This window comes from Parasteatoda tepidariorum, chromosome 10 (genome assembly GCF_043381705.1).
Source record: "Parasteatoda tepidariorum isolate YZ-2023 chromosome 10, CAS_Ptep_4.0, whole genome shotgun sequence".
Classification (NCBI taxonomy): Eukaryota; Metazoa; Arthropoda; class Arachnida; order Araneae; family Theridiidae; genus Parasteatoda; species Parasteatoda tepidariorum.
This window is the reverse complement of record NC_092213.1, coordinates 55,338,494-55,363,798: the sequence shown is the minus strand read 5'-3', so window position 1 is coordinate 55,363,798 and position 25,305 is coordinate 55,338,494. Positions and strand designations below refer to the sequence as shown.

The 25,305-nt window shown below is 26.9% G+C and overlaps 1 protein-coding gene across 1 annotated transcript in view; it reads left to right on the top strand.

Moving 5' to 3' along the window:
* Positions 1–215: 215 nt before the first annotated feature.
* Positions 216–25,305, top strand: part of LOC107448263 (xaa-Pro aminopeptidase 1) — a 34,132-nt gene continuing 9,042 nt past the window's right edge. The window contains exons 1-15 of the mRNA XM_043045367.2: positions 216–598; positions 1,703–1,766; positions 1,900–2,004; positions 3,771–3,811; positions 5,094–5,145; positions 6,683–6,826; positions 8,552–8,647; positions 13,651–13,732; positions 14,796–14,940; positions 17,182–17,226; positions 18,295–18,381; positions 20,431–20,540; positions 22,632–22,781; positions 23,397–23,457; positions 23,540–23,609. Coding sequence (XP_042901301.1) covers positions 482–598; positions 1,703–1,766; positions 1,900–2,004; positions 3,771–3,811; positions 5,094–5,145; positions 6,683–6,826; positions 8,552–8,647; positions 13,651–13,732; positions 14,796–14,940; positions 17,182–17,226; positions 18,295–18,381; positions 20,431–20,540; positions 22,632–22,781; positions 23,397–23,457; positions 23,540–23,609 — 1,369 coding nt within the window. The 5' untranslated portion in view covers positions 216–481. The remainder of the gene's footprint in view (positions 599–1,702; positions 1,767–1,899; positions 2,005–3,770; positions 3,812–5,093; positions 5,146–6,682; positions 6,827–8,551; positions 8,648–13,650; positions 13,733–14,795; positions 14,941–17,181; positions 17,227–18,294; positions 18,382–20,430; positions 20,541–22,631; positions 22,782–23,396; positions 23,458–23,539; positions 23,610–25,305) is intronic.

The window sequence follows — 25,305 nt, the reverse complement described above, 5'->3', positions numbered from 1 at the left end:
GTTTAAAACAAAGTTTTGCAACTCTGGAAATGGTTTGTTTAACTAATCCTCACAGATTAACGAAAAAATTCTTTTTACCAAAATTCAACGAATGGGGTGGGAAAAAAAACTTAAAAACATCATATAGATTTATGATTTACTTGTTTAATATTCGTTTGTAAAAGTTATCTGATATTAGCTTAGCCTCACTTTTTTCCTTAACTGAAATTAAATTTAACTGTGACTTCACTGTACAAAACCAACTCACGGGAACTAGTAGTAAACAAAATTTATGAAGTTTTTAAAAAGAACATATTTTTTAAAAATTTAAAGACCGTTTTTTCTTTGATTTTTGTAATATTAGATCTGATACCATCTTTAAAACAAACGTAGTAAACCAGTTAATTAAAATTTCAAGCTAAATATACGAGATAATTCAGTAGGTTTTCCTGTCTTCAGCTAATTTGAATTGTAATTTTGGCTGAATTAATTATTTCAAAACATGACGCGGCGATGTTCTACTAAAATTCTTAAAAAGTTTCGAGATGTGATGAAGAATTCTGAATATGTGACGGAAAGCTTGCAGGCGTATATAATACCATCCGTTGACGCCCATCAAGTAAGAAAACATTTATTTAAAATCGGGGCCTGCTCTAAACATTTGACACCTCGTTAATTGCAATAAATTCATAAATTTGCCGAATTATTTATTTCATGATATTTAATATCCAATTCATTTATAAATTCTTTTGAAAGAAAAATATATATTTAACTTGATCCTCAAAATTACATCAAAAGAATTTTTTCTAAACGAATCAGTATTTTTTATTCGATTACCGTAATTTTCGGTAGATGCGCCACATGACCAATTATAATTGGGTTAAAATAATATAAGCATGAGACAATCTATCATAAAATTGTTTTCTATGGAGAAAAAAAATTCATCATGGAAAATTGTTAAGCTTTGCATTTGGCGAATGCTTTTGATATTTGACTAATATGAAATCTTCAGCTTGGGCCCTGAAAATGAATCATCGTAATTATGCTAAATCTATAGAAAAAAGGTAAATGTGGGTGGAGAAAGGGTTATTTCATTCCAAGGAGAATACGAAGTACTTAAATTATTTAGTTCTCTAATAAACAACAAGGGTTTTTTTCCTTCCATTTTTACTAGCATTGAGGAATCAGAATGGAAAAATAAGTTCATTTACTTAGCTCTAACCTTATTGACAGTAAATGTCATTTAAAATTATAAATTTTTTTAAGGTTTTTAATAGAACTTTAAACTTTTTTAATTTTATTTGATTAACTGTTCATTTTAACTAAACTTTTTGGTATGAATATGATCGCATTTGGAATATTTCCATGTTGGTACCTGTTCGAACCAACTTCAAGGCCAAGGCGAATAAACTTGCATAAAATTTAAAGAAAAGATGTGCCAATGTTTGTTATTTGGTGGCTACTTTAAGTTTATTCCCTTCTTTGATTTTTTATTTTTTTTAAAGTTTTTGAGAGTGTACTGTACAGAAACTTGGTGATAATTTTGGTTTAGAGCTACCAATATGGAAATCTTCCCATCACGTTAAACGGAAGGCACTATATTTGATTTACAAACATATTTTGTATATTTTTTTTATATATTTTTTAACAAACATTTTTTTTTGATTTACAAATAATATTTTAAATAATTTGATTCTTTATTAATAATATATTGTTTTTCTAGAGTGAATATATTGCACCTTGTGATAAACGGATTCAATTCATTAGTGGGTTCACTGGCAGTCGAGGTAAAAACTCATTTTAGAGAAACTATTCTCATTCTGTAGAAATTCACAGAGTCAATTATTAGTATAAAAATTGAGAAATTTTCTCAAATATCCTGTATCTAATTTTTTTGTTTTTTTAAATTTGTTCTAAAAGGTACAGCAGTTATAACGGAAAAGCATGCAGCATTATGGACAGATGGACGATATTTTCTTCAAGCCAATCAACAATTAGATGAAAATTGGACTCTGATGAAAGAGCGTAGGTTTTAGGCAATTTTTTCATTTCATTTAGTTATTTGTTTTATTCATGTTTTTTTAATGGTGCGTTTAGAGTAGTCTATTGTGTATGTATGTGAGAATGCATTTTTTTTCACCATTTTACATATTATAACATATTCTGTATTATTTTAGTTATCTTTTTTAGGTTAAAAATGGAAATTGATTTTCTAGATATCTTATATAAAATTATATTTCTCTCACTATGTTAAATTTTTTATACAGTTTTTTATTTTGATGTTGTTTGACACTGATACGAAAATCCAAAAACCCTCTATCCAAAAATATAATTATCTATTTAAAGGGTGTCTCAAATGTCCTGGAACTGTCAAATATCCCAAGAAACACACATTGGAAGAGAATAAACATGAATTTTTTATAAAAAAGAAGAGAAAAAACTGGTCTTTTAACTTTACTCTGTGGGGATGAAGTGAAGGCAACTTCAAAATTCTAATTAGGTAACAAAATGGCAGTTTTGGATTATCACAAAAAGTACTCCAATTTCATATAATTGTTTTTTAATTTTATTTCGAAATAGAAATTGGGTCTAAAATTGTTTTTGAAATTACCCATGTCCCACCCTCAGGGATTAAAGTTGGGCTATCCAGTTTAGTATCATTGTTTAGTTTTTTGTTAAAAACTAAGTGCATGTTTATTTCATTCCAATCCAATGTGTATTTCTCGAGATATTAAACTGTTCTGGGACTGTAGATTAACATACACACCATCTACTCTCGGTCAAGCATCTAGCCTCAATTTTCAGGGCTCTATCTTTTAATCACAATGGTAAAGAATAGACGTAATTTAGACTTCAGTTAGACGACGAGAAGAGTGCCTGTGCTGGTACTCGTCTCTCCAAACTACCACACCAAATCCAATGCGAGGACTTTCAGCCGTAACAGATTTAGTGGGCACCTTGCTGCATTTGCATGCTATTTGCTTAGTCGTCTGCCAGGATTAAACTCATTGCTCCCAGCTCTCAGCCAGAAGAGTAAGTGCCTTTAGATGTACAAGCAGTTATTCATTTGTGTGTTATGAATAAAGCAAGAATGAACGCTAAACTTAGGTTTACCTGGTTAAATTGAAGAATTTAGATCCTAAATGGTTAAAACTTGAGGAATAATCTCAAATGCTTCTATTTTTAACTTGCAAAAACTGGGACTATTGATTTAAGCCTTTTCATTTTAAACTAAAATTTATAAAAACATTTTAAGGTCTCCATTAAAAAATTGTGGGTTGAATAGTAGAAGGCAAATGCATTAATTTTACAACTAAAGTTTAAAAACAAATAAATAAATTAAAAAGCTTCAATTGAGCGTGGAAAGTAATAAGCTTATGAAATAAGTTTGAATTACCTAATGATATAAAAACTAAATTATTAATATATTATTTAAATTTTGGCTAATTTTCCTAAATTTTGTAAATTATGTTGTATACGATGAAGTCATAGTATGATTGTTTGCTTTTTTTCAAATTTCTTTTGAAGTATACTAAAATATTTCGAACAGACTTAATAGATAATGTGCAAGATACATGATACATTTTATATTTTTTCTAAGATAGTTTGTATGGTTTTAGCTAACGAATTGTAAAATTTTAATGTAGTCGTAGATATCAAATAGTCTGTTGAGCAGAAATTGAACGTTATTCATTTGTTATAAGTTTTTCTTATTATCATGAAATATAATTTCTGAGATATTTATATTGTTCGATTTTTTGCTTCAATATTTTTTTTATTCTTTCAAATAGGAATCGAAGGTACACCATCTGTAGGCGAGTGGCTAAATGATGTAAGTCTTTCTATTTTTTTATAACTTAATTACTGCTGTTGTTGCCGTCGACCATTAAGGCAGAGGGGCTGCGATTGTTCTTGTTTTCCAGTGGCGCCATCTATGGCCGACAATTCTACTTCTGCCACTCCTGTTTAAAAGGCGGACTCATTCATACATCCATTTATTTGTCCACAGATCGTAATTTTGATCTGAACCATAGAATGATCAATCTCCAATTCAGTACTTCTAAAGGTATCGATTTGTTACATGGGGGACTTTGTGACCCAGCAGATTTAATGTGCACCAGTCACCATTTTCTACACAGGGCCAGCTGGATTCGAACTCCCGTTCTCACAAACGTGAGTTCAGTGCCCTGCCAACTAGGCAACCCAGCCAACTTAATTACTAATTTTCCAATATTTCTATATCTCAGCCACAATGGCTCAGGGAATAGAGCATTCTCCTTCCACTGAGGTGAACTAGGTTTGAATACCAGCAATGGCTGGTCGATACAAATCTGTATCCGGTTTGCACCGACCACAGTGCTGACGTGAAATATCCTTAGTGGTTTTACGAATCATGGGTAAGAGTTCCCTTGCCCTCAGGCTAACTGTGGGAGGTCCTTGTGGTCTTCCTCTCCATGTAACGCAAATGCAGGTTAGTTCCTCTTCCATCAAAAAAGTCCTCCACGAAGGCAAAAGTTCTCCCAATATTTGATCCTGAAGTTCCCTTGTCTTCTGGATTGGGTTCAAAATTACAAGGCTATGGAGTTGAACATTAGTAGTCCTAAATGGCTGTTCAACAACTGTTATAAAATAGCAATATAAAATATTTTTATATCTGGGGCAGAGTAAAGTACCTATTTCTTATAATAAAATAAATTATGAAAATTATAGCTTTTCTTATTTGTAAAAAAAACCTAGTTCTTTTTTTTTTCTTTTTACACTTTACAATATGTTTTTTCCCCTTCAATTTTTTGTTTTGTTATTAAACTTAGTTCATTCTTGCTGTTTAATCAGGTAATGTAGATTATATAAAATTTCTCATGTTTGGAGAGTATAGTGATTTCTGACTCATCTTATATTGAACTCTACATTCATTTTAACTCAACCATATTTTTTCTACAGATTTTTCATGGAAAAAAAAACTTACCAATATGCTAAAAATTTCTTCTTTAAAAAAAAATTTATTTCTATCATCAATTGTTCCCATTAATTTATTTCATTTTGAAACTGATTTCTAAATTTTTATTTCAAAGTATTTTATGTAACTAATCTTATAATTCTAAAACTTTTTTCAGGTTTTACCTAATGGTAGCAAAGTGGGTTTCGATTCCTTCCTTCTTGATAATGGTTAGTCTTATTAAATATGTTTCAAATGTGTTATTTAAATACACTTTAACATCTTTATTTATTTATCGCACCATTTTGAAAAAATTCTTTATTTATATGATCTCTAATATCTTCATTTATCCTTTTAATTGGCAATGTTATATGTCTTATACTTTTATTAAATCTAAAGACATGCAAAAGTTATTTTCATGTTTTCTACAGTTTAGCTGGTAAGAAAAAGAAGAAAGAAAATTTGCATTTCTAGTTTTTCAGTATCTGTAATAATTGAAAAACTTAGTGGAAGAAGGCCTCAGGTAACAGTTTTTTTGAGAATTGCAGATTATCATGTTTATGAAATCTAGCAACAGTTGTAAGTTGTTTGGGGCGCAAATTCCCCCATTAAGTATCATCTTGCTTAATGACCCGATGGAAGAAAATTATGTTCATGGATATAACTAGCAGCTGAATATTACTTGTTTTTTTAATTTAAAATTTTGTTTTTATTTTTCAATATGTAATTTAGTACCATCTTCCGCAAAGCTCTTTGAAATTACATAATAAGAAAAATTTTATTTAAAAATATAAAAAATTTTATATTTCTTTTCATCTATTACTTAATATGTAGCAATCTTTATTTGGTGGAAGTTTATTTCATTTGCAGCATACAACCTTTTTTACCCTCATTTGTTTCTATAATTTTTGACCAAAAAAAAAAATTTCTGATTAGTGAATATTGCATCTTAGATAATATTTTTCTCATTTTATGTTTAACCCACTAGCTGTTTTGACATTTTAATTTTTAGTGCTTCCAAATGTTCATACTTTTTTTCATACAATCATGATTCAAGCTTTCATACAATCATGATTTCATGCCATGTAATTTTGGAAAATAGGGTGTCAAGGATCATCTTCCCCCCCCCCCCCTTTAATTCTAGATAGGTGCATGTTTTGCTATAAAAATTCAAGCTTTTTCTTTAAATGATTGTTTTTAAGTAGAAAATCTAGTATGGTTTTTGCGTGCACAAACATTTGAAAGAATAAGAAGACTTCCGACTTTCTACGCCAAGAACTGCAGGTCTTTTATGAATAATCTCTTTAATAAATGCAATGTTTATAAATAATTTTTGGATTTTTTAAAATTGCTTTTGAATTTAATTTTATTTCGAATCTCCTTTTTTTTTCTTTTTTTTTCTTTTTTTTTTTCCTTTTTTACAACAAACTTGCATATTGTCTTAATACTGTTCTTATTTAATTCATAATTTTTATGGTATTTTATTCATATTATATTCTATACTGGATAAAATATATTATAATTATGTGATTTCAAACTTAAATAAAACAAATTCAAAGCTTGTTATTAATATTATTCAGCTTTGCTTTAAAATTATTTTAAATAATACATGTCACATACATAATTATTAATTTTAAATATTGAGAAAAATTTTAATGTACTATTAAGAAATCTCAAAACGTTTTTGATTTCCAAAGTTTAATATTATTTCTTTTAAAGCAGAAGAATTTAAATTATTAATTAGTGTGTCTTTGTGAAATTTTTCAGATACATGGAAAACTTTGAAAGAAACATTTGAAAGTAGCAATAATTGCTTAGTTCCCACTGAGAAAAACTTAGTAGATGTAATTTGGGAAAACAAACCTTCCATTCCTTCAAATTCAGTTGAATTTTTACCTATTAAGTATTCAGGTAAGTTAAGTCTATTAACTGAAATATATATTATATATATCTGAAATATATATACAATATATTTTATATAATATATGTATACTGTGTTTTATATTTAAATAATATTTTAAACTGATGTTTTTATTCAACAAAATGTGTCATTTTAAGATTGAATGAAATCAGTTTTTTTAATCCACTTACTCGCCTCTTGAATTATGATTAGAATTCTCACAAAAGAAAAAATAGTGGTTCAATAGAACCTCATCATTAATTAGTGGTTCAAACATTTAACAAGGTAGACAAATATGAAAAGTTCTAGCCATGTAGGTATACAATTTATTTGCTTGTTGCAAAGAACAGCACGATTTATAATGTAATATTATTATTTCTATATTTTTAATGAAATATATTTTGATATAGTTGATTTGTGAAAATTTCGTTGTGAAGTTGTTTGATGTTATCTATCCTGTTTTCTTGTTTCCACATGACTTTCTAAAATCTCTCACTTTCATATATTCAGCAAAATATTTATAGCATCTGAATCTTAGATCTGAATAACCAGTATTTTAGTCGCCCCCCCCCCAAAAAAAAAAGAATGTTGATTTACAATTGAATCCACGCATACAAAATGGTTATTTTAATTCCAATATTAATACTGTATTATAAATGAAAAAGTGTGCTGAATTTTCAAAATGTTGAAAAGTTCCTGTATTTTTGAAACCAATTTATGAAGTGTGCAAATTTTTCACTCTAGGGTGAAAATAATGCAAAAAGTAGATTTTTGAAATATTTCAAGTGACCAATTTGTCGCCTTGCCACTGATATTTAAGTGGCAATTTGTTACTGTATCACCATACTGGTGTCGACACTGTTTTTAATTGTGATCAATATTTGTTTCAGAATATTAGTTAAAACTTTGAGTAAGTCAAAGTTGTGCTTATTTCACACTTATTTTCATCCAAAAATATGAAGTCATATAGGTGTAATTTATTTTGGTTAATCAATTTTGAAATTTTTCAAACAAGATGAAAAGAATCTGTTTTATCATGGCAATGACAAATATCTTTTATTAATATAAAAAGTATTTGTATATTTTATACTTTTATTTATCTGATACACTAAAAAAATTAATAAATAAAAATAGTTATTATTTTTAAGAGAAAACAAGGAATGAGATAAATACATTTTTATTAAAAAAAATAATATAGTAATAGGCTGAGTTGATTATGAAACCAAGCATGTGGTATAGAAACTTTAAAGTAACTAAATTTTGAATTGTCATTGAACCGAACTTTGAAATAACTAAATTTTAAACATCACAAATAAACCAAAACTCCCTATGCTTTTGCTATTCTGATACTTTTCAAAAAGTCTTCTAAGATAAATTTATTTCTCGCTTTTCGTATTTACTTGATTTGAAAGCTACACATTATGAATCTAATTCACGCCATTTAAAAATCGTACATCCCGATTCGTATTCATGTGATTTAAAAATTCAATATTGCTATTTGTATAAATGTGATTTGTACTTTCCTGTTCTTAAAAGAAAAGTTTTTTTATTAAATTAGTTACTATAAAGTGTAACAGTCTTCATTGGTATGTAATTTAATTATAATTCTTAGTTCAAAATTTTTTATTAAATATGAATAGTTTATAAATTGTTATCCTGTTATCAAGTTTTTGCGGATTTTCAGGGTTTTTCACTTTGTATCACAACCACCCATGCTAATCTTTCTGTTATTGTAGGTAAAGGTGTTGAAGAAAAAATATCAGAAGTAAGAAATGAGATGATTAAGCAAAAAGCTTCTATTCTGGTTATTACTGCTCTTGATGAAGTAGCTTGTAAGTATGGTTTTTATATTTTTTATTAATTTAGTATAATGTTTCTTATTCTTTTTTTTTTCGATGTTTTGCATTTAAACAGAGTTGCACAATCTGGGGACTGTGAGACAGAAGAAGCCCACAAGCTTTTTCACTTAACATGTGTAATATCTTAAATATTGATAAAAATATGAAAGGAAAAAAAAGAACAACAAATATTTTTTTCCACTTAAACTCTATAATAGTAAGTTACTGAAATATTTAAGACCTTTCTGGAGTATCAGATTGTAACTGTTATGTTTATATGTCACTATCTTCTGTTTTTAGTGTGCAAATATTATTTCTTATGAATTAAATAATAGACATTTTCACAATTACTATAAATTAATTTGATTATAACTATCACAGTAATCTAATACTATGTAATGTAAATAAAAAAATTTAATTATAATTGTTAAGATTCATTAAGTTTTGTTAATAACTGTTAAGTTTTGGATGAATAAATTTTTTTTAACCCATAACTTTATTGTAATACTTTGCTATATGATCTTATAACTTTATTTGTTTTGATTTTTTGTACCTGAATAAAAAAAATATACACCTTTGTAAATATAACAGAAAAATACCTTTGTAAATCATTTAATGTGATTTTAAAATATTGTCTTAACCCTTTGTGCACCAAGTACTTTAAAATGTTGTTTGAACTAATATAAACATTAAATCATTCAAAATACATAATACAGTATTTTTGTATATAGTTTTTAAAATTCATAAAATAATTTGCGAAGATTGCAAGAACTTGGTTGCTGCCGCTGAACGCAGCCATAAACCAATTCGTCTGAAATAGGAGACGATGGATAATTGACGAAATTAAAAATACCTAGTTGAAATGAAATTAAGTGAATAAAAAAGAAAAGGAGGAGCGTGCACAAGCATGCTTGTGGAGGTCAATTGACCACACCACGAATGTCGTAAGTATGAGCATCCATAGGGTTATGGGTAATAATGAGATACAGAAATAGTTAATGAGTAAAAATCTGAGTACATAAAATACAATCAATGAGCTATATACATATTAAAAGTCGACGATTATAAAGTAATAACAAATGAAACTCGAATCAAAAAATGTGATCACTAATTATTAAGGTATAAAAAATTTTAATTATGGAGGTGACTGTTGATAGTTACTTCGAAGTGCAAAGAGTTAACACTTAATACATGGATCTGAGTTTTTTTGATATTCCTTATGAAAAATGTTTTGTCCTGATATTCCTGATTTTTGTGAGTGTTCAAAACATCTCATTTTCTGGAAATATAAATGCAAATTTCAAAATAATCAACTTGAAGAATCTGCAGATTTGGGTTTTTAATCCAACACCTTTTTATTTCAATAATTTAGACTAGAAGAAATCACAAAATTGGATTATTCAATCTTGAGGTCTGTCCAATAATTGTATTAATAATTCAGGTATGTTTCCTTATCCGTAGGATTAATTGTTTCAAACCTTTTTAGAAATACAGAAAAAGAAATTCAAAAACCAATTTCTCATTATTAAGTTTTTATGATGATAAACTCCAGGGTCATACACATATTCATTATTTTCAGCAAATGCGATAACAAATTTGTAGGTTGGAGTTTTATGGTTTCACAGTTATTGCTTTGTCTCTTTCATCAAATTTTGAAAAGTAATGATTAAGGAAATGATAAACTTGATTGCAAATTTTAATTAACTAGGAGGCTTCGCCCCCTGCTCGCTGGCGCTCGTCAACCCCCGGAACTGCTTTCGCAGTTCATTTCGGATTGTTTCGCAATCCGATGCTCGCTTTGCTTGCACATTCAATACGTTCTTAACGTCTAGCTTTTGTATACTTTTTGGAACACTGAAATTCCGAAAACTTTAACTGTAGAAAATTCTGAACCTGTGCATTTCAATATTAATTTGAAATTGCAAACAGTTCACATATTTTTCTTAATCACACTATTCTAAATTTCAGTTGTTGAGAAAAGTAACTTTTGTAAATTTTGTTTTAAAGTCTTTCCCGCCAGAGGGCTGAAACCATGTGTTGTAAAACAATATGAAATAGTACTGATGTAAACCATCGGCTTCGATGAACATAATTTTGTGAGATATTTTTTGATAATTCGATAAGAATTCACCCGATTAGACATATGATATGCTCACTACGTGCTCTTGCGCACCGAAGCCTATCAATTAAAACGTATTAGCGTTTTATGTAATATAGATTAGCCATATGATGCTCACTACGTGCTCTTGCGGGCCGAAGCCTATCAATTAAAAATGAAAACTGTTGCCAATGCGAGAAAAGAAATATCATCGGTTTTATTGAGACATACGTATTAGCGTTTTATACTAATATAGATTATTGGCATCTAAAAATGTAACCTAGTTATATTTTTAATGTACAATTTTTAAAATTTTCTTCTCAAAATATTAAGTTGTTTTATGCTCCATTGAAAAAATTATTCTGGAATCTGATAAAACTTTTTACTCTAAACAAAGTATTTCTGAACTTAAAAATAGTATATTTTATTCTTTTGAGATAAAACTTGCCTTTATATACTTATGTACCTGAGGCAAATTATTAGTAGAGCAAATTAGTGTGTCGTTTGCTCTTAAAAATAGTCTGGGATATGTATACTGTTCCAAAAAATGTCCTGATTCTTGTTGTCTTTATTTGTTGTTGGAATAATATGTGGTCTTTATTTTTTATTTGGCTCTCTATGAGGCTTGGCTTTTACAATTAAAGTCTTACACTACCTATGTTGGCCCCCATGATGATATTTTCCTTTGTGGTCTTGCAAGCATCTATAAATGGTTGTATTTCTGTGTATATGATGAGGTCAAAATATCAAATAATTAATAAATATGAATTTTAATAAATATTTTATATTAAATAGATATCAGTGTTTTCACTACAGCGCGAGAACGCTAGAATCTCGCATATTTTTTTCTTTTCTCGCATTAAAAAATGATTACCGCGAGAAATTCGCGCATTCTATAAATCAATTTCAAAATTCGCGAATTTCTCGCATTTTGGAAAAAGCTTCGAATTACGCCATTTAGAATAAAATCCGTTTCACTTTTCTTCCTGGATCTTTCATTATTTTCAACATCTGCCCCATTATCTAGCCTCCCTATTTACCAGTATTGTTCAGAAACTTTTCGAACAACAGAACACAACCACGGAACCCCTTTCAGAACACATTTCTCTGCAACCACGTGTTTACCGTAGGTAAGGTTTCTTCATGTAAGACGTTCAAATTTTTTATGCACTTATGTAAGATGGACAAATACCTTGTAAAGGCAAAATCTTCTATGATGATGCACCAAAAATATTCAATGCTTTAAAAAATAGAAGACGTTAAAATTGTATTGTAATTAAAAAAATGATTTTTTTTCAAGATTTTTGTGTTTTTTTAGTTTTTAGAAATCTTACTTAACTTTTTGAAATCTCACCCTGTTTTTGAGAAAGGGTGAGAAATTCTCACCCATTTTTTTTCTATGATGAAGACACTGGATATTTGTTTATATTAGCATAATAGGAATTATGTAGCTTTAAATTTTTTTTTTTTTTTTTTTGCTGTCAAGTTTTTTGTGACATTAATGTTAAAATAATGAAGAAAAAAAGATGTCTTCTATAGATAACAGAAAACTGTAGTCTATAGTTTGAAAATAATTATTAAAGTATATTTGAACCCAGTTTTGCTCAACAATCTTTTTAAAATTTTATCATAATTATTTTATCAAATCAATGGATTTCTTAATGGTGTGTTGTGCATGTTTTCAGAATGCATGATTAAAACCCAATAAGAAGGCTTGTTTTTGCAAAGCCACAGAGACAAATGAGAAGAGGACAACCCAAACTGCAGTTGAGAAATATTTTGGAATATTAAATGTTATGTATTAGAGAACCATTGTCACTCAGAGCATAGTTTGGAAATCTCTTCAGGAGAAAGCCTTGGCCCACCCTGGGTTGTCATATTTCAAATGATGATGATATCTGCACCCAAATTAGAGATTTAAGATTCCTAAATTAACTTGAATACAATGCCTTGAAAATAAAACTAGTTGCAACTAAAATTGTCCTATTTTCCTTCTAAAATCAGCTTTTTAATGTTTTGGTCTATTGCTCCTCTTTTAAATAATTTATATAACAGTTATTTTTTGAATTTGGAAATTGTTTACATATTAAGTTTTTCCAAGGGGACTTGAGACAACAAAGTTTTATCACTTCAAAATTTCCATCTCCGTTTAATTCATATAATTTAATCTTAATATAATTTAATTGCAAACCTGAAGTTATGATTAAACCTGATGGTCCCTGCTTTACTTGTACAATGTATTTAAGGGTTTTTTGTTTGTGTTATTATATTTGTGGTTTTTAATAGTTTTCAGTTCTCTTGAGATATTGCATAAAGAAAAACACTCAATATCTTATTTTCTAGATTTAAAAAAAAATATGAATAGATGAATCTTTTATTTATTGATGTAACTAATGCAGCTGCAAATCTTATAGAATTTAGCTTTGTCGTTTCAAAAAACTTGATTAATTAATTCTTTTTATTATTTTCTTTTAAAACAATTGAAATTAACAAATCAATTATGACAGAAATTTCAAAGTAATTAATTGAGGAACGGTATAATTTTCTTTTAATAAAATTGTTTGGTTGCAATACTCATTGTATTTTTTTCCTTGAAAGTTATTCGGAACTTTATTTTCACTTTTTTAATTAAAAAGTAATAAACCAAAATAAAAGTTCAAATTTTTAAAAATTTTCTAAATTATATAAATATAACTTTTTAATACTTCAATTTGCTAAAAGTGTTAATCAAATTAAACAAATATTTTTTCAGTGTTAAGTTTTGTTGTACAATTTTATCTTCTAAATCTTTTTTATGAAACAATTTTTCTGGTTAAAATTTATTATGCTATTGTAGAATTTTATTTCAAAATTAAATATCTGAACAATTCAAGTTTTAGTAATGTTATACTTTTTTCAGGGCTTTTTAATCTGCGGGGATCAGATATTGTTTTTAATCCTGTATTTTTCTCATATGCAATTGTGACTCTGGATTCTCTATAGTGAGTGATTTTCTTTTTTCAATAATTAATTTATTGGGTAAATAATATTTTAAACTCATGAATGAGAAATGTCAACTGTTCATCAAAATGTATAATTATTAGACATAGTTCTGACTGATTTAATATAGAGAATACTGAAACTTTTTTTTTGAAATAAACTGCTTTTATTTATTAATATTTCTGAATTTTATGTTTTAGATTTTTAATTTCTTTACTTAACATGTTATTAAGCAGGAATATACACTTCGATGCATGTATTTATGTAATCTTCATGGATTCAATAAGTTTTCTTTCATTAAATATTTATTAAAAATAATATTCATTAAAGTATCATTTATTTATTAAAGCAAAATTAGTTTTCAATGCATGTTTAATAAAATTAAGAGAATGGATAGCATTAAGGGAATAAAAAGTATTAAAAGATTAGATTAATAATGAAATATGAGGGGGTGAACTAGACCTGTAGTTTTTATTTGTTATTGTTTGCAACTTTGAATTGTCTCTTTATTTATTTTATTATTTTTAGCATGTTACGGATTTGTAATTTTGCTAACAATTATACTCAAAAAGATATTTCATAAACAATTTTTTTTTTCCAATTAACTTTGCCAAGTAAAGAAGTAGAAAGTTTGGTAAAGTAGGAAAAATAGAAAAATACTTAACTTAAAATATTGTGCGTAGTAAGTTTTTTATACTGGAAAAAAAATCTTCTGCTGGATTCTAATTATTACATATTTCAATACTAACTGGTTATAGGAACCATGAAACCAAGTTCACCACATATTTATATATAGATATACTACATGTATATAACAATGTTAATATTAGTAATGATTTTGATCTATTACACTTAAAACAGATCATTAAAGATCTTGGTTTAGAAAGACAAAAACAAACCTAGTTGTTTGAAAATTCTCATAGCAAGTTTTTCATAATTATAAATTTCATACGAAAAAAATAATTATAATGAATTTAATTAACAAATATCATATGATACTATTGTGTGTGATATAATGAACTAATAAGTATAGATGTTATAAATTCAGTAATAATTATATTTTAGTCTTTTCATTGACTCCAAGAAGCTCTCTGAGACTGCCAAAAATAGTTTGTCAGACCTTAAAAACTTGAATTTACAAATTTTACCCTATGAAAATGTTGTTAAAACTCTCAAAGAATTATTTAAAGAAAAGAAAAGCAGAGTTTGGGTAAGTTTTTTTCTCAAACTATTTTTCTATCTGTGGGTTATAAATAATTATTTTGTTAAGTAATAAGTAATTCACAACTTAATTGTTTTTATATTTTTATTTTTGAGTTAATTATTAAGTTTAAACTCTCAAATCTGAAATGATAATTTTATTAACGAATAAATTTATATCAAGCCATATTATATGATTATAAGAATTATAATTATACAGTGAAACCTCCAGGAAAGACCATATCTGTGTAGCGACCACCTGTATTTACGATCATTTGTGGGGAGCATGGAATTTTTTCCACAGACTTTGTATTGAAGAAAACTATTAGGAGAGACCATCAAAACCTCTCCCAGCTACAGGGCGAACTTTTGAACCAAATGTGGAAAAGAGCAAATAAAGAAACACGAAAAATTATCAAAACAAAAAAATATTAACAAAACAAATAAGTAGATTCAAATGTATTCAAAATATTCTGAGTGGATCTTATTTAGAGAGCTCTTTTGACAATCTCAGAGATCCGTCAAATCAGCTTATTGAATAACTCAAACCAGTATTTATACATTTATTATGTTAAATATCACGAAATATAGTATTATATTAAGTAAATGAATAATTTTAAGTTAATTAAATGATAATTAAATAACTAATAATTAAGTGATAAAATTTAGTATTATCACTTTATACCTAATTTTTGAGAGAACTAAAGTCCAACAATTGAATAGTAAATGAAAAAAAAATATTTATTAAATATTTTCTTAATAAAATACTTTTCATTTATTGCTTTTTAATTGCAAAAACTATTTTTCATAAATTAAATCCTAGAAACTTAAGTCTGATTAGGATTAAATAATAATGCATATAAAGTAAAGATTTAATCTTGCTAAATGATATTTAAATTAATAGCATTTTCTTTAGTTTATTCGATACAATGATCAGTTCCTTTATTTTACAAATACTTCTTGATTACGAAATAAAATAAGAAAAAGGAGGTAAACAACCTATACTCACCGGGAAACATGGTAGAGCCGCTGATTACATCTTCTCGTCCTGTCCCAAACTCAACCGACTGAATCCACTTCAGTTTACCCTGTGCTGCTGTTCGCAGTGAAACGAACAACACCAGCCACACCAAATGTTTGCATTGAAGCATTTCTTATCTTGGCTCCACATCACATATTACAAAAGCATATAAACAAACAATTAATATAAACTAAATTTTATTAGCATTGAAATATATTTTATTGGTCCCTGTTATAGTGATAAAATACTCAACAAATTTAGCATTCAAAAAGCTTATCTGCCTTAAGTTTTTAAATAAATAAGCATAAGATAAATAACATTTTATTTTTTAAATATAAATAAATTAAGTGCATATTTGCTGTGCCTATTTACTTTTGGTTGACAAAACTTTACTCTAAAAATTAATGAGATATTTCATATTACCTTATAAAAAAATCTTTAATTAGAACTTAATGCTGTAAATTTAATTAAAACTTTGAAACAAGATTAAATTATAATTATTAAATAATTATGATTATACTTAAAAAATATTCATAAAGTGATAATTTTAGTTGTCCTATATTTTATTATAAATATAACATTTTTCTTCTATCCCTGAATATATAAACTGCAACCTCCTCATAAATATTCATTTCTTTTGGATTAAATTAACAAATTCTTTTCTATTTTATGAATGGATAAGCCTACTTTTACACACATCTTGCATGTTAAGAAATAGATTGATTCAGGCAACTTCAAACATGACAATCTCTTTCCTTTTTTGGTCCCAAGTTATGATTCATAAAATTGTTCCAAAAAAAATTATAGGAATTGAAATTTACAAAAGCATTTTATATTTACCAAGCTATTTTTGAAAAAGATTGGAAAGGGAAATTAGGGATTAGAAAGGGAACAAATAAAATTATTAGGGAATCAAAGGCAGTTAAATAGGAAAAAAAATTTTGGAGACCAAAGTATTTCATGAAATCCATGCTCACCTAGAAATGTATTTGGCAAAAAGAGCTTTAAAATCTTTTTGCAATATGTAAAAATTTTGTGATATTTAGGTTTGGCTGTAGATATCAATTTATATGATAAGTTATTATTTTTTCTCTCAAAAATACGTTTATTTAAAGAATATGCATATATACACTGTTGAAAAAATTAAATCTCTTTGTTAAACTAAAAGTTGAAAAATTAACCATACTTTTAGCAGTTTGTTTAAGCTTTTAATAATTGTTTGTTTTATAGTTTAATCAGAGAACATGTTACGGCATCGTTTCACTCATCCCTAAGGTAAAAAGTATTTTTATTTTTATCAATACTATAATTTTCTTGCATGTTATTTAACAAATATGAAGTGGTAAATTCCAGATAACGTGAAAAAACTTCCCTTTTAATTTTTTTTTTTGTTTTTGCTAACAATTTATTCATTTGTGTTTTAGTAGTGTGTTTATGTCATTTGTCTTTTGTGTTTCATAGTTAAGGGCAAATCCACCATTTACAAATGTAATTGCAAGATTTAAATGCGTTGCAAAATATAAACGTCAAGACTTATTTTCACAAAGATTATCAAAACTGCTTGATTTATTTTAACTAAGTTACATGCTTTTAAAGTTTGGAAATTCCTAGCTGGTGGAACTGCCTTTAAAGTAATCGTAAAAAGAATGTGAAAATATATTAGAGAGGGAAAACAAGTATGCTGCCCTGGATAATTATTCTTCTATTACTATTCAGAATTTGTTGTACATTCAAACGTGCTGTCTTAGTCTTTCATCAATTAAAATTAGCTTTAATCTATCTTCTTTTTTTTTTGTTGCTAAAAACAATTATTGCAATTAATAAAAACAGGGCGTTTTTTAAGCAGACAATTTTCTGTAGACCTTTATGTCGAATCATAAAATAAATTTTAATTCATTTTAAATTTCAAGAAATTAATAATTAAAATCGTATCAATTTTGCAGTGAGGCAGAATAGTATTTATTTTAGTTTATACCAGAAGATTTGTTCAGAAAAGTTTCAGAAATAAATTGTTTTGTCAAAAAGAAAGAGAAAGGATAATAAATAAATACTCTGAAGGCAAATTCCATAAAATGAAAGGAAAAAGAACTTTTAAAATTACTTTTTATGTTTGTTTTAATTTGAGCCTGATTAAATATTCTATACCTAAAATAATAATTTTATTACCTAAAATAAGAACAATTGGTTATACATCAGGATTATGCATTATTGTGGTATAATTTATTTATTTTCCATGCCTTAGAATGTATACACTCATATCAATATAATGTTAGATTTCTTCTTAATTTTGAGATTGTTGAATTTTTTCTCTCGCAAGTAAGTTCTCTATCAATGTACTTGCAGAATTATCGATTTATGAAAACCACACCTGTAGAGATGCTAAAGGGTATAAAAAATGATGTAGAAATCAATGGCGCTCGTATTGCTCACGTAAGTTTTGTAGTATTATAGAATGTTTTTACATCAAATTATTATTTAATAGTATGTGTGGCTGATTCTTATCTCTTTTTTCTGTTTCAAACAGCTATATTTTGTTTTACCTTAACTTATTCATTTTCTTAGAAATCACTTTACTTTCATATTTTTTGTTTAATATTCAATACGTAATTTTTACATATTTAAATATTTATTAATAACTTTACATTAACTAGAATGTTACTTTTATGTTTGAATTTTAAAATTTTGTTTACTCCAACATATTTTTAAAAAAAAATATGTGTCAAATTTGAAAATTGATAAAAATCACCTCACTTAAACATGTTTTCCTTTTTCGCCATCATGGATTTATTGTTCGATTGTAGTGAATTATATTGTTATCAATAATCTAAGCTATTAAGCCACAGAAAAAATAGACCTTTTAACCAAGCTCATGATCTTAGGGTAATTTTGATTTTGAAAAAAAATTCTGAAATTATATAAAGAATGTAGCACCATATCGAGTGGAATATGCATTGGATGATTACAAGTGGTTCTTTAATTAGTTCTGGTCTTAGGAGAAGCCGCTGATTCTCTTTAGTTTTTATTGATATTTTAGTATTCTTACTAATCTCTTTTATTCTATTCTATTATTTTTATATCATATTTTATTCTATTTGATTTTGCTATATTTTATTTTATTTTACTTTGTTTTATTACATTTTATTTTATTCTATTTTATTTTATTCTATTTTGTTCTGTTCTATTTTATTACATTCTATTTTATTATATTCTTTTTTATTATATTTTATGATATTGTTTTTTATTGTATTATATTTAATTTCTTTAATTTTAGTAAAATTTTATTGCCTTTTTTAGATCTTTTGCTTTACCACGAGTTTGATGGTTAAAGACACTGAGTAAAAAAGTTTAAATAAAAACGAATCAATTATATATGTGCAAAGTTCAAATCGTGTGTCGCATCTGAACTCTACTTTCAAAAAATTGGCACATAGTAAGCAAATGGTTGATTACCCCAGAATTAATAAAGTGTAAAGAATACAAACTTTAGATTTTTTTTAGACCTACTTTAGCATCTGTAAAAGTTGATTAAAAAAAAGCAGAGCAACTTAAATAGACATCACATCCATTAACCATGATTTGCAATATAGATCATTTGAACTCTCAATATCCTATAAGTTACAATTAGCAACACAAGCAGTCAATTCAAACTACTTTATCAAATACATATAAATTTCTCATGTCCTAGGAGGTGAAAAATGTGTTTGAGTTTCTGTTTAGTCTGCTTAAAAGTTGTAGTAATTTCTGCATAATAAATAAGTTAAATAATTATTTAACATAAAAAATTTATCCTTGATGTGATAATTTTTTATTGTGTTTTGAGATGTATCTTTAATGATCCTGAAATAAAGAGTTAATTTTTTTATTATTTTCTTTTTTTAGAACATTTGTAATCTGTTTAACTTAAAGATATCATGATATTGGCGCAACTAACATAAACTAGAAAATATCACTGTAATGGGCTTTGCTATCTTTCAGTAAAAATAAGTTATTATTAGTATAATAAGTAAACTATCCCGATTACTATACGATCTGGATGAGAAGAAGAAAAAAAGGAAATGTCTCTCTTCCTTGAATTTTTTCCTCTTACATAAAATTAGAGTACTTTTATTTAGTACATAATTTTCTTATGCAGTTGTTAATGTAAAGTGTGCTAAAAAAAGTGACTACCCTGAATAACTTTTAATCCATTGATCGAATTTTGGCGTTCTGGGACTCAATCTTTATGTCTTGAGGGGATAACCTCAAATATGCTAATTAATAGAGTGAAGGTCCGATCAAATGTTATTCAGGGTGGTCCTTTTTTTCGCAATGTTCAACTAATTCTGGCTTTTGTGCTATTCATCTCAATCAGAAAACCTAACATTGCCTAATGTACCAAGCAAATTGGTTTTGATTTAATTTGGATTTAAACAGGTTAATTTTTTAGTTAAATGTTTGCTTCTTTTAGTATTATTGATCTTGTATTGTAACTTTTGGTAGATAAAAGACGGTGCTGCACTTTCTGAATTTTTCCATTGGCTTACTCTGGAAATATCAACTGGAAACTTAACTGAGATAAGTGCTGCTGACAAATTAGAAGCTATTAAAAAGTAATTTTATTTATATTTAGATTATTATTATTTAGTTATAATATTTCAATTAACATCTTTCATTTATATGTTAAATAATAGTTATGACAGAAATGATGATTTTTAGACCTCTGTTTAAAAAAAAATACTCTATTATGGGTTTTTCTAACGGAGATTTTAAAACCACTACTTCTGTAATAATTACTGTTGTCCTATTATGAAACGTATTTTGAATATAGTACTATACTATAACTAGTTTGATCCGGTTTTGGAAAAATAAGAGCTAATGTTTTTTTTTTTATTAAGAATTGTCTACTTTTAATACCCATTGCTTTGTTCCATGTATGGTAAGTTGTAGATCTATCTAGTTGTAACATTTCAAGTCTACTATAACTAGATGACTAAGTAATAAAAAATGTAAAAGGAAAATCAAAAAATGTTCAGCTATCTAGTTATAGTCCAGTCAACCCTTCTATTTGGCATGAATAATAATGAAATATTCTGCTCCTGGACATAAAATTTAATAGTACCAAATTATTTTTTGTTGTTCTTCACCGCTTAATAAAATATCAAGGAGATACAAAATTAGAATTTGTTCACTGTTCACAAAATAAGCCTTTTTAATTTTCAGTAACACTAACTAGAATAGAATTCTCTTTAGCAGTGCATCAACTATGAACACAAAAATACAAAAAGTAGTAATTTGAGTAGTCTAACCCCATTATTTGTGTATTGCTCCAAACCAATATCAGTAGTTGGACATATTGACCATACACCAACAATTAATGAAGTTTTAATTCATTAGCAGCAATGTGTCATCATTTGTAATGTGATGGGAAATATTATAACACTCCATTTAATGCGGAGAAAAAGGAGGAATGTTCAATCAAATTTGTACCAAAACTATCCTTAATAGCTAAATTCCTTTAAAGGAAATAGAATAACTAAATATGTTCTTTACATTTTACAGTATTATTTCTTTATTTCAATTTTAAACAGCTATGAGTATAATGATGCCTCATTAACATATATAATTATAATTAGTTATTAATAAAGACTATACAAGTCAAGTCAAATTTGTTATTTATTAAAAGTGTTCAATTTATTCAATTTTTAATTAAAGTGTAATAGTATTATAGTATTTAAGCCTAATATACCTCTATAACAGAATAAATGCTTGTTCGACTTCAGCTGGCTAGAACCAGTAATATTTCTTTAAGCACTGTAGACTGGACTATAACCACTCTTTATTCAAAGAATTATTGGCTTCATTGTGATTTTTTTAACAGCATTTTTTCAACAATATTTTTGAAGAATTTTAGCATTTAAGCAGAATATTTTTTATTAATTTATTTTTTATTAATAAATGATAATGATAGAGAATTACTGCAGTTTTTTTGGCTTATTTTAGTTTTTTCAATGAATTTGATCTCTAATATTGTGACAAACACCCAATTTAGCCCAAATCTATCCAGACTTCCAACTAAATTAATTTGAGTAGGTTGCTTTTAACTTAAAATTTTAACAAATAATTTTTTAAAATAGTTATATGAATAGTAACAAAAGTTTAAAATGTTAGACTTCTTTTTCATTTCATTTGTAATGATGACTACGAATTACAAAAATTCCTGAAATAATTACCAAGATTTAATTATTTTTTTATTTTATTTCTTTTTATAATGTTATTTCCTCCTGTGAAATTTCAAGTTTCTAAAGGTTACAAGCTTCTGCGAAGCAAATTATATCACAATATCAAACATTGAAAATGGTGACAATAATGACCCTAACATTTTTATAATACAAGAAAGAAATTAAAAGAAAGTTTTCGCTTATATTACTTTAAAATAGACCTTATTTTTATAGTTTTTCCCATACTTTAATGTTTAAGTACTTGATAAATAGTCTGAAAAAGTCATTACTGTTATATAACTATTTTAAATTTCTCACATGCCTTTAGTCTTGTGCACATTGCATTGTTTTGGGTTCTACTGTATTACTTTTTGTATTTGTGTTTTACAATAAAATTTTAGAAAATTAGTTATATTTATAGATAGCTGCAGTATGTTTTTATACTTTACCTATTAATATATTTATTTATTTCTTTATTACAAGAGATTTAACTGATTATGTTGGTTTGAGCTTTGGCACCATATCTGCATCAGGACCTAATGCTGCTATTATTCATTATCAACCATCAAAGGAAACAAATAGAAAATTAGATCCTTCTGAAATATATCTTTGTGATTGTGGAACACAATACAGGTAAACATATTATTTTATTTGTGGTATAAAATCTGCTCCATGTATGTTCAATTTCCATGCAAACCTATCAGCATTTGATTTTCCATTTTGTAGTTGTTAACCATTTTTGAATTATGACAAGTGTCTAAGCTCCCTTAAACACCTGAATGTATGTAATATCCTGATGACGTAATATTTCTATGTGTTTGGTTGAACTGACCAAGTCTCACAGTGTCATTTTCTAAGAAAAAACCCAAGACATTTGTTTCAAGCTATGTTTTAAAGTTCATTTGACTATACTGGCCTTATAGAGTATTTAAAAAAATAGCCCATTGCAATTAATTTGCATAATAAAGTATTTTTTAAAAGTCTTTCTGTTTTGATGCTTCATTAGATTTTCTTTCCCCTTGAGAATGTTAAATATCACTTATAATACAATTCAGAGATTGAGAAGAAATTTATGCTTTTGGCCAAAAAGAATTTAAGACTTAGAAGCCACATTTAACTGAAATGCAAATTCTTTAAGCACAATTAATTTAGTTTCTTATCAATTTTGTTTAAGCTATGTGTTATTAAAATTCATTTTATTTATTTCTCTAAAGTCTCAATTAATTCCTTTATCTTGTGTTATTTTAGGGATGGAACAACTGATGTTACTAGAACATGGCATTTTGGTGAGCCAACACCCATGGAAATAGTAAATTATTTTTAAAAAAGTTCCTGTTCTTAAATTATTCTTTATGTTCTTCCAAGTATTAATAACAGTGTAATTTTTTTAGAAATCTTACACCTTGGTACTTAAAGGTCATATTGCTCTAACACGTGCTATTTTTCCAGCAAAATGTACAGGTAAAAATATGTTGTACTTATTTTATAATAATAAGATATTAAATTTATACTGAGGTAATCATACATTATAGCATAACATAATTTTAAACATTAATAACATTACATATTTTTAAACCAAATTTCTGAGGTATTTGTTTTATGAAATTCCTAATCTGTTGTTCCTTAGCTTTCTAAAACAATCAGAATTTTACGATTTACAGTTCTTGAATTTAAACAATTTAACTAAACTAGTAATTTAAAGTAAACAGTTTTCATAGCCTAACACTGGGAGATTGGTTTTACTGTGAATTTTTTTCTCCTTGAATGTTTTTAACATCTATCGCATTATGTAAGACATGATAGCTTTATTTCTTTTGCTGATGCTACAATCCTGTTAAAGTTCGGCCAGCATATACTGCTAACACAAAGCAAGAATTGAACTAAGGTTATAAAAAATATTCAAAAGGAAAAAAATTAGGATCAGTTCATTTCTTTCCATCTTAATTTCTTTTCAAATTTTCTATAAAACTCTACATTTTGATCTGTTATTTTTTTACAAACAATTATTTAGCTATTATTTTAATTTCAAACCTGCTGTTTACTGGTTATATTCCACTCTAGATTTGGTAAAAATGTCCTTTAGTTTCTATTAACTCTTTCACAACAAAAGTTGCAAGTACGCACTTAGCACTGAAGTTAGGAATTGTTTTTGCCAGTACCTGTCCAGGGCTGGAATTTTTTTGCTGCTAAGACAAAATCCTTGAGATTACCAAAATATGAAGGTGTTCTTTAATGTACTGTAATGTTGAGAAACAACACATACTGTATCAATATTTTTTGTTTACATATTTGAGTTTTTCTTGTTTACATTGTTTATACAATTTTTTTTTCAGAACACCAAAATACGCTACTCAAAATTTTTTTTTGTAGAAATTTGAAATCTAGAATTTATACGCAGCCCTATGCTGCAATCTTTGCATTTGTAATAACTCATTAGCCGATTTGTAGGATTTTTCTGGAAATGGGATTAAACGAGGCATCATCATCTAATTATCTTAGCGTTTCTTTACATCAAAGCTGCTTTATGATCAGAATACATTATTGTGTCACTATCAGTACTGTCTATTTCAGAATAAATATAGAATATTTTACATAATTTCTGCTATTTCGAGTTCAGTTATACTTTTTCGATGCTTCAGCATTGTAACTGTGAAAACTCTTTTTTAAAACCTTTTATCACTTGAATTAAATGTGCTTACTTACTGTGCATGATTTAAAATTTCAAGTAGTTTTAGAAAAGAATGAAAATGATATGATAATACTTTTTTCTACCATGTGAAAAAAATTCTCTTAGTCAAATTTTAATTATATCATGCATAACAATATTAAAAAATTATACTTTAAAAAATTAAACTTTGATACTTTTTGAAATGTCTAAAAAAACTGTTAGGTGAAGTCTTTGAAAATTTTCTTGCAGTTTTTTAATTTTATGTGGTATTATAGCTTTTATATGTCAAAAACAAAAGGAAACAAAAAGGAAAGAAAATATAAAATAGTATAAAATAGCTACTTTCATTACTTATATATTACTCGGTTTTCAATGAATTTGTTTCTAATTTTAAAGTGTAAGTGTTTTATAATTAATTTTAAATTGCTCTAAAGAATTTTGTTTCATTTTATTGAATATTTTTAAAATTACAGCAGAAAAACGTGAGAC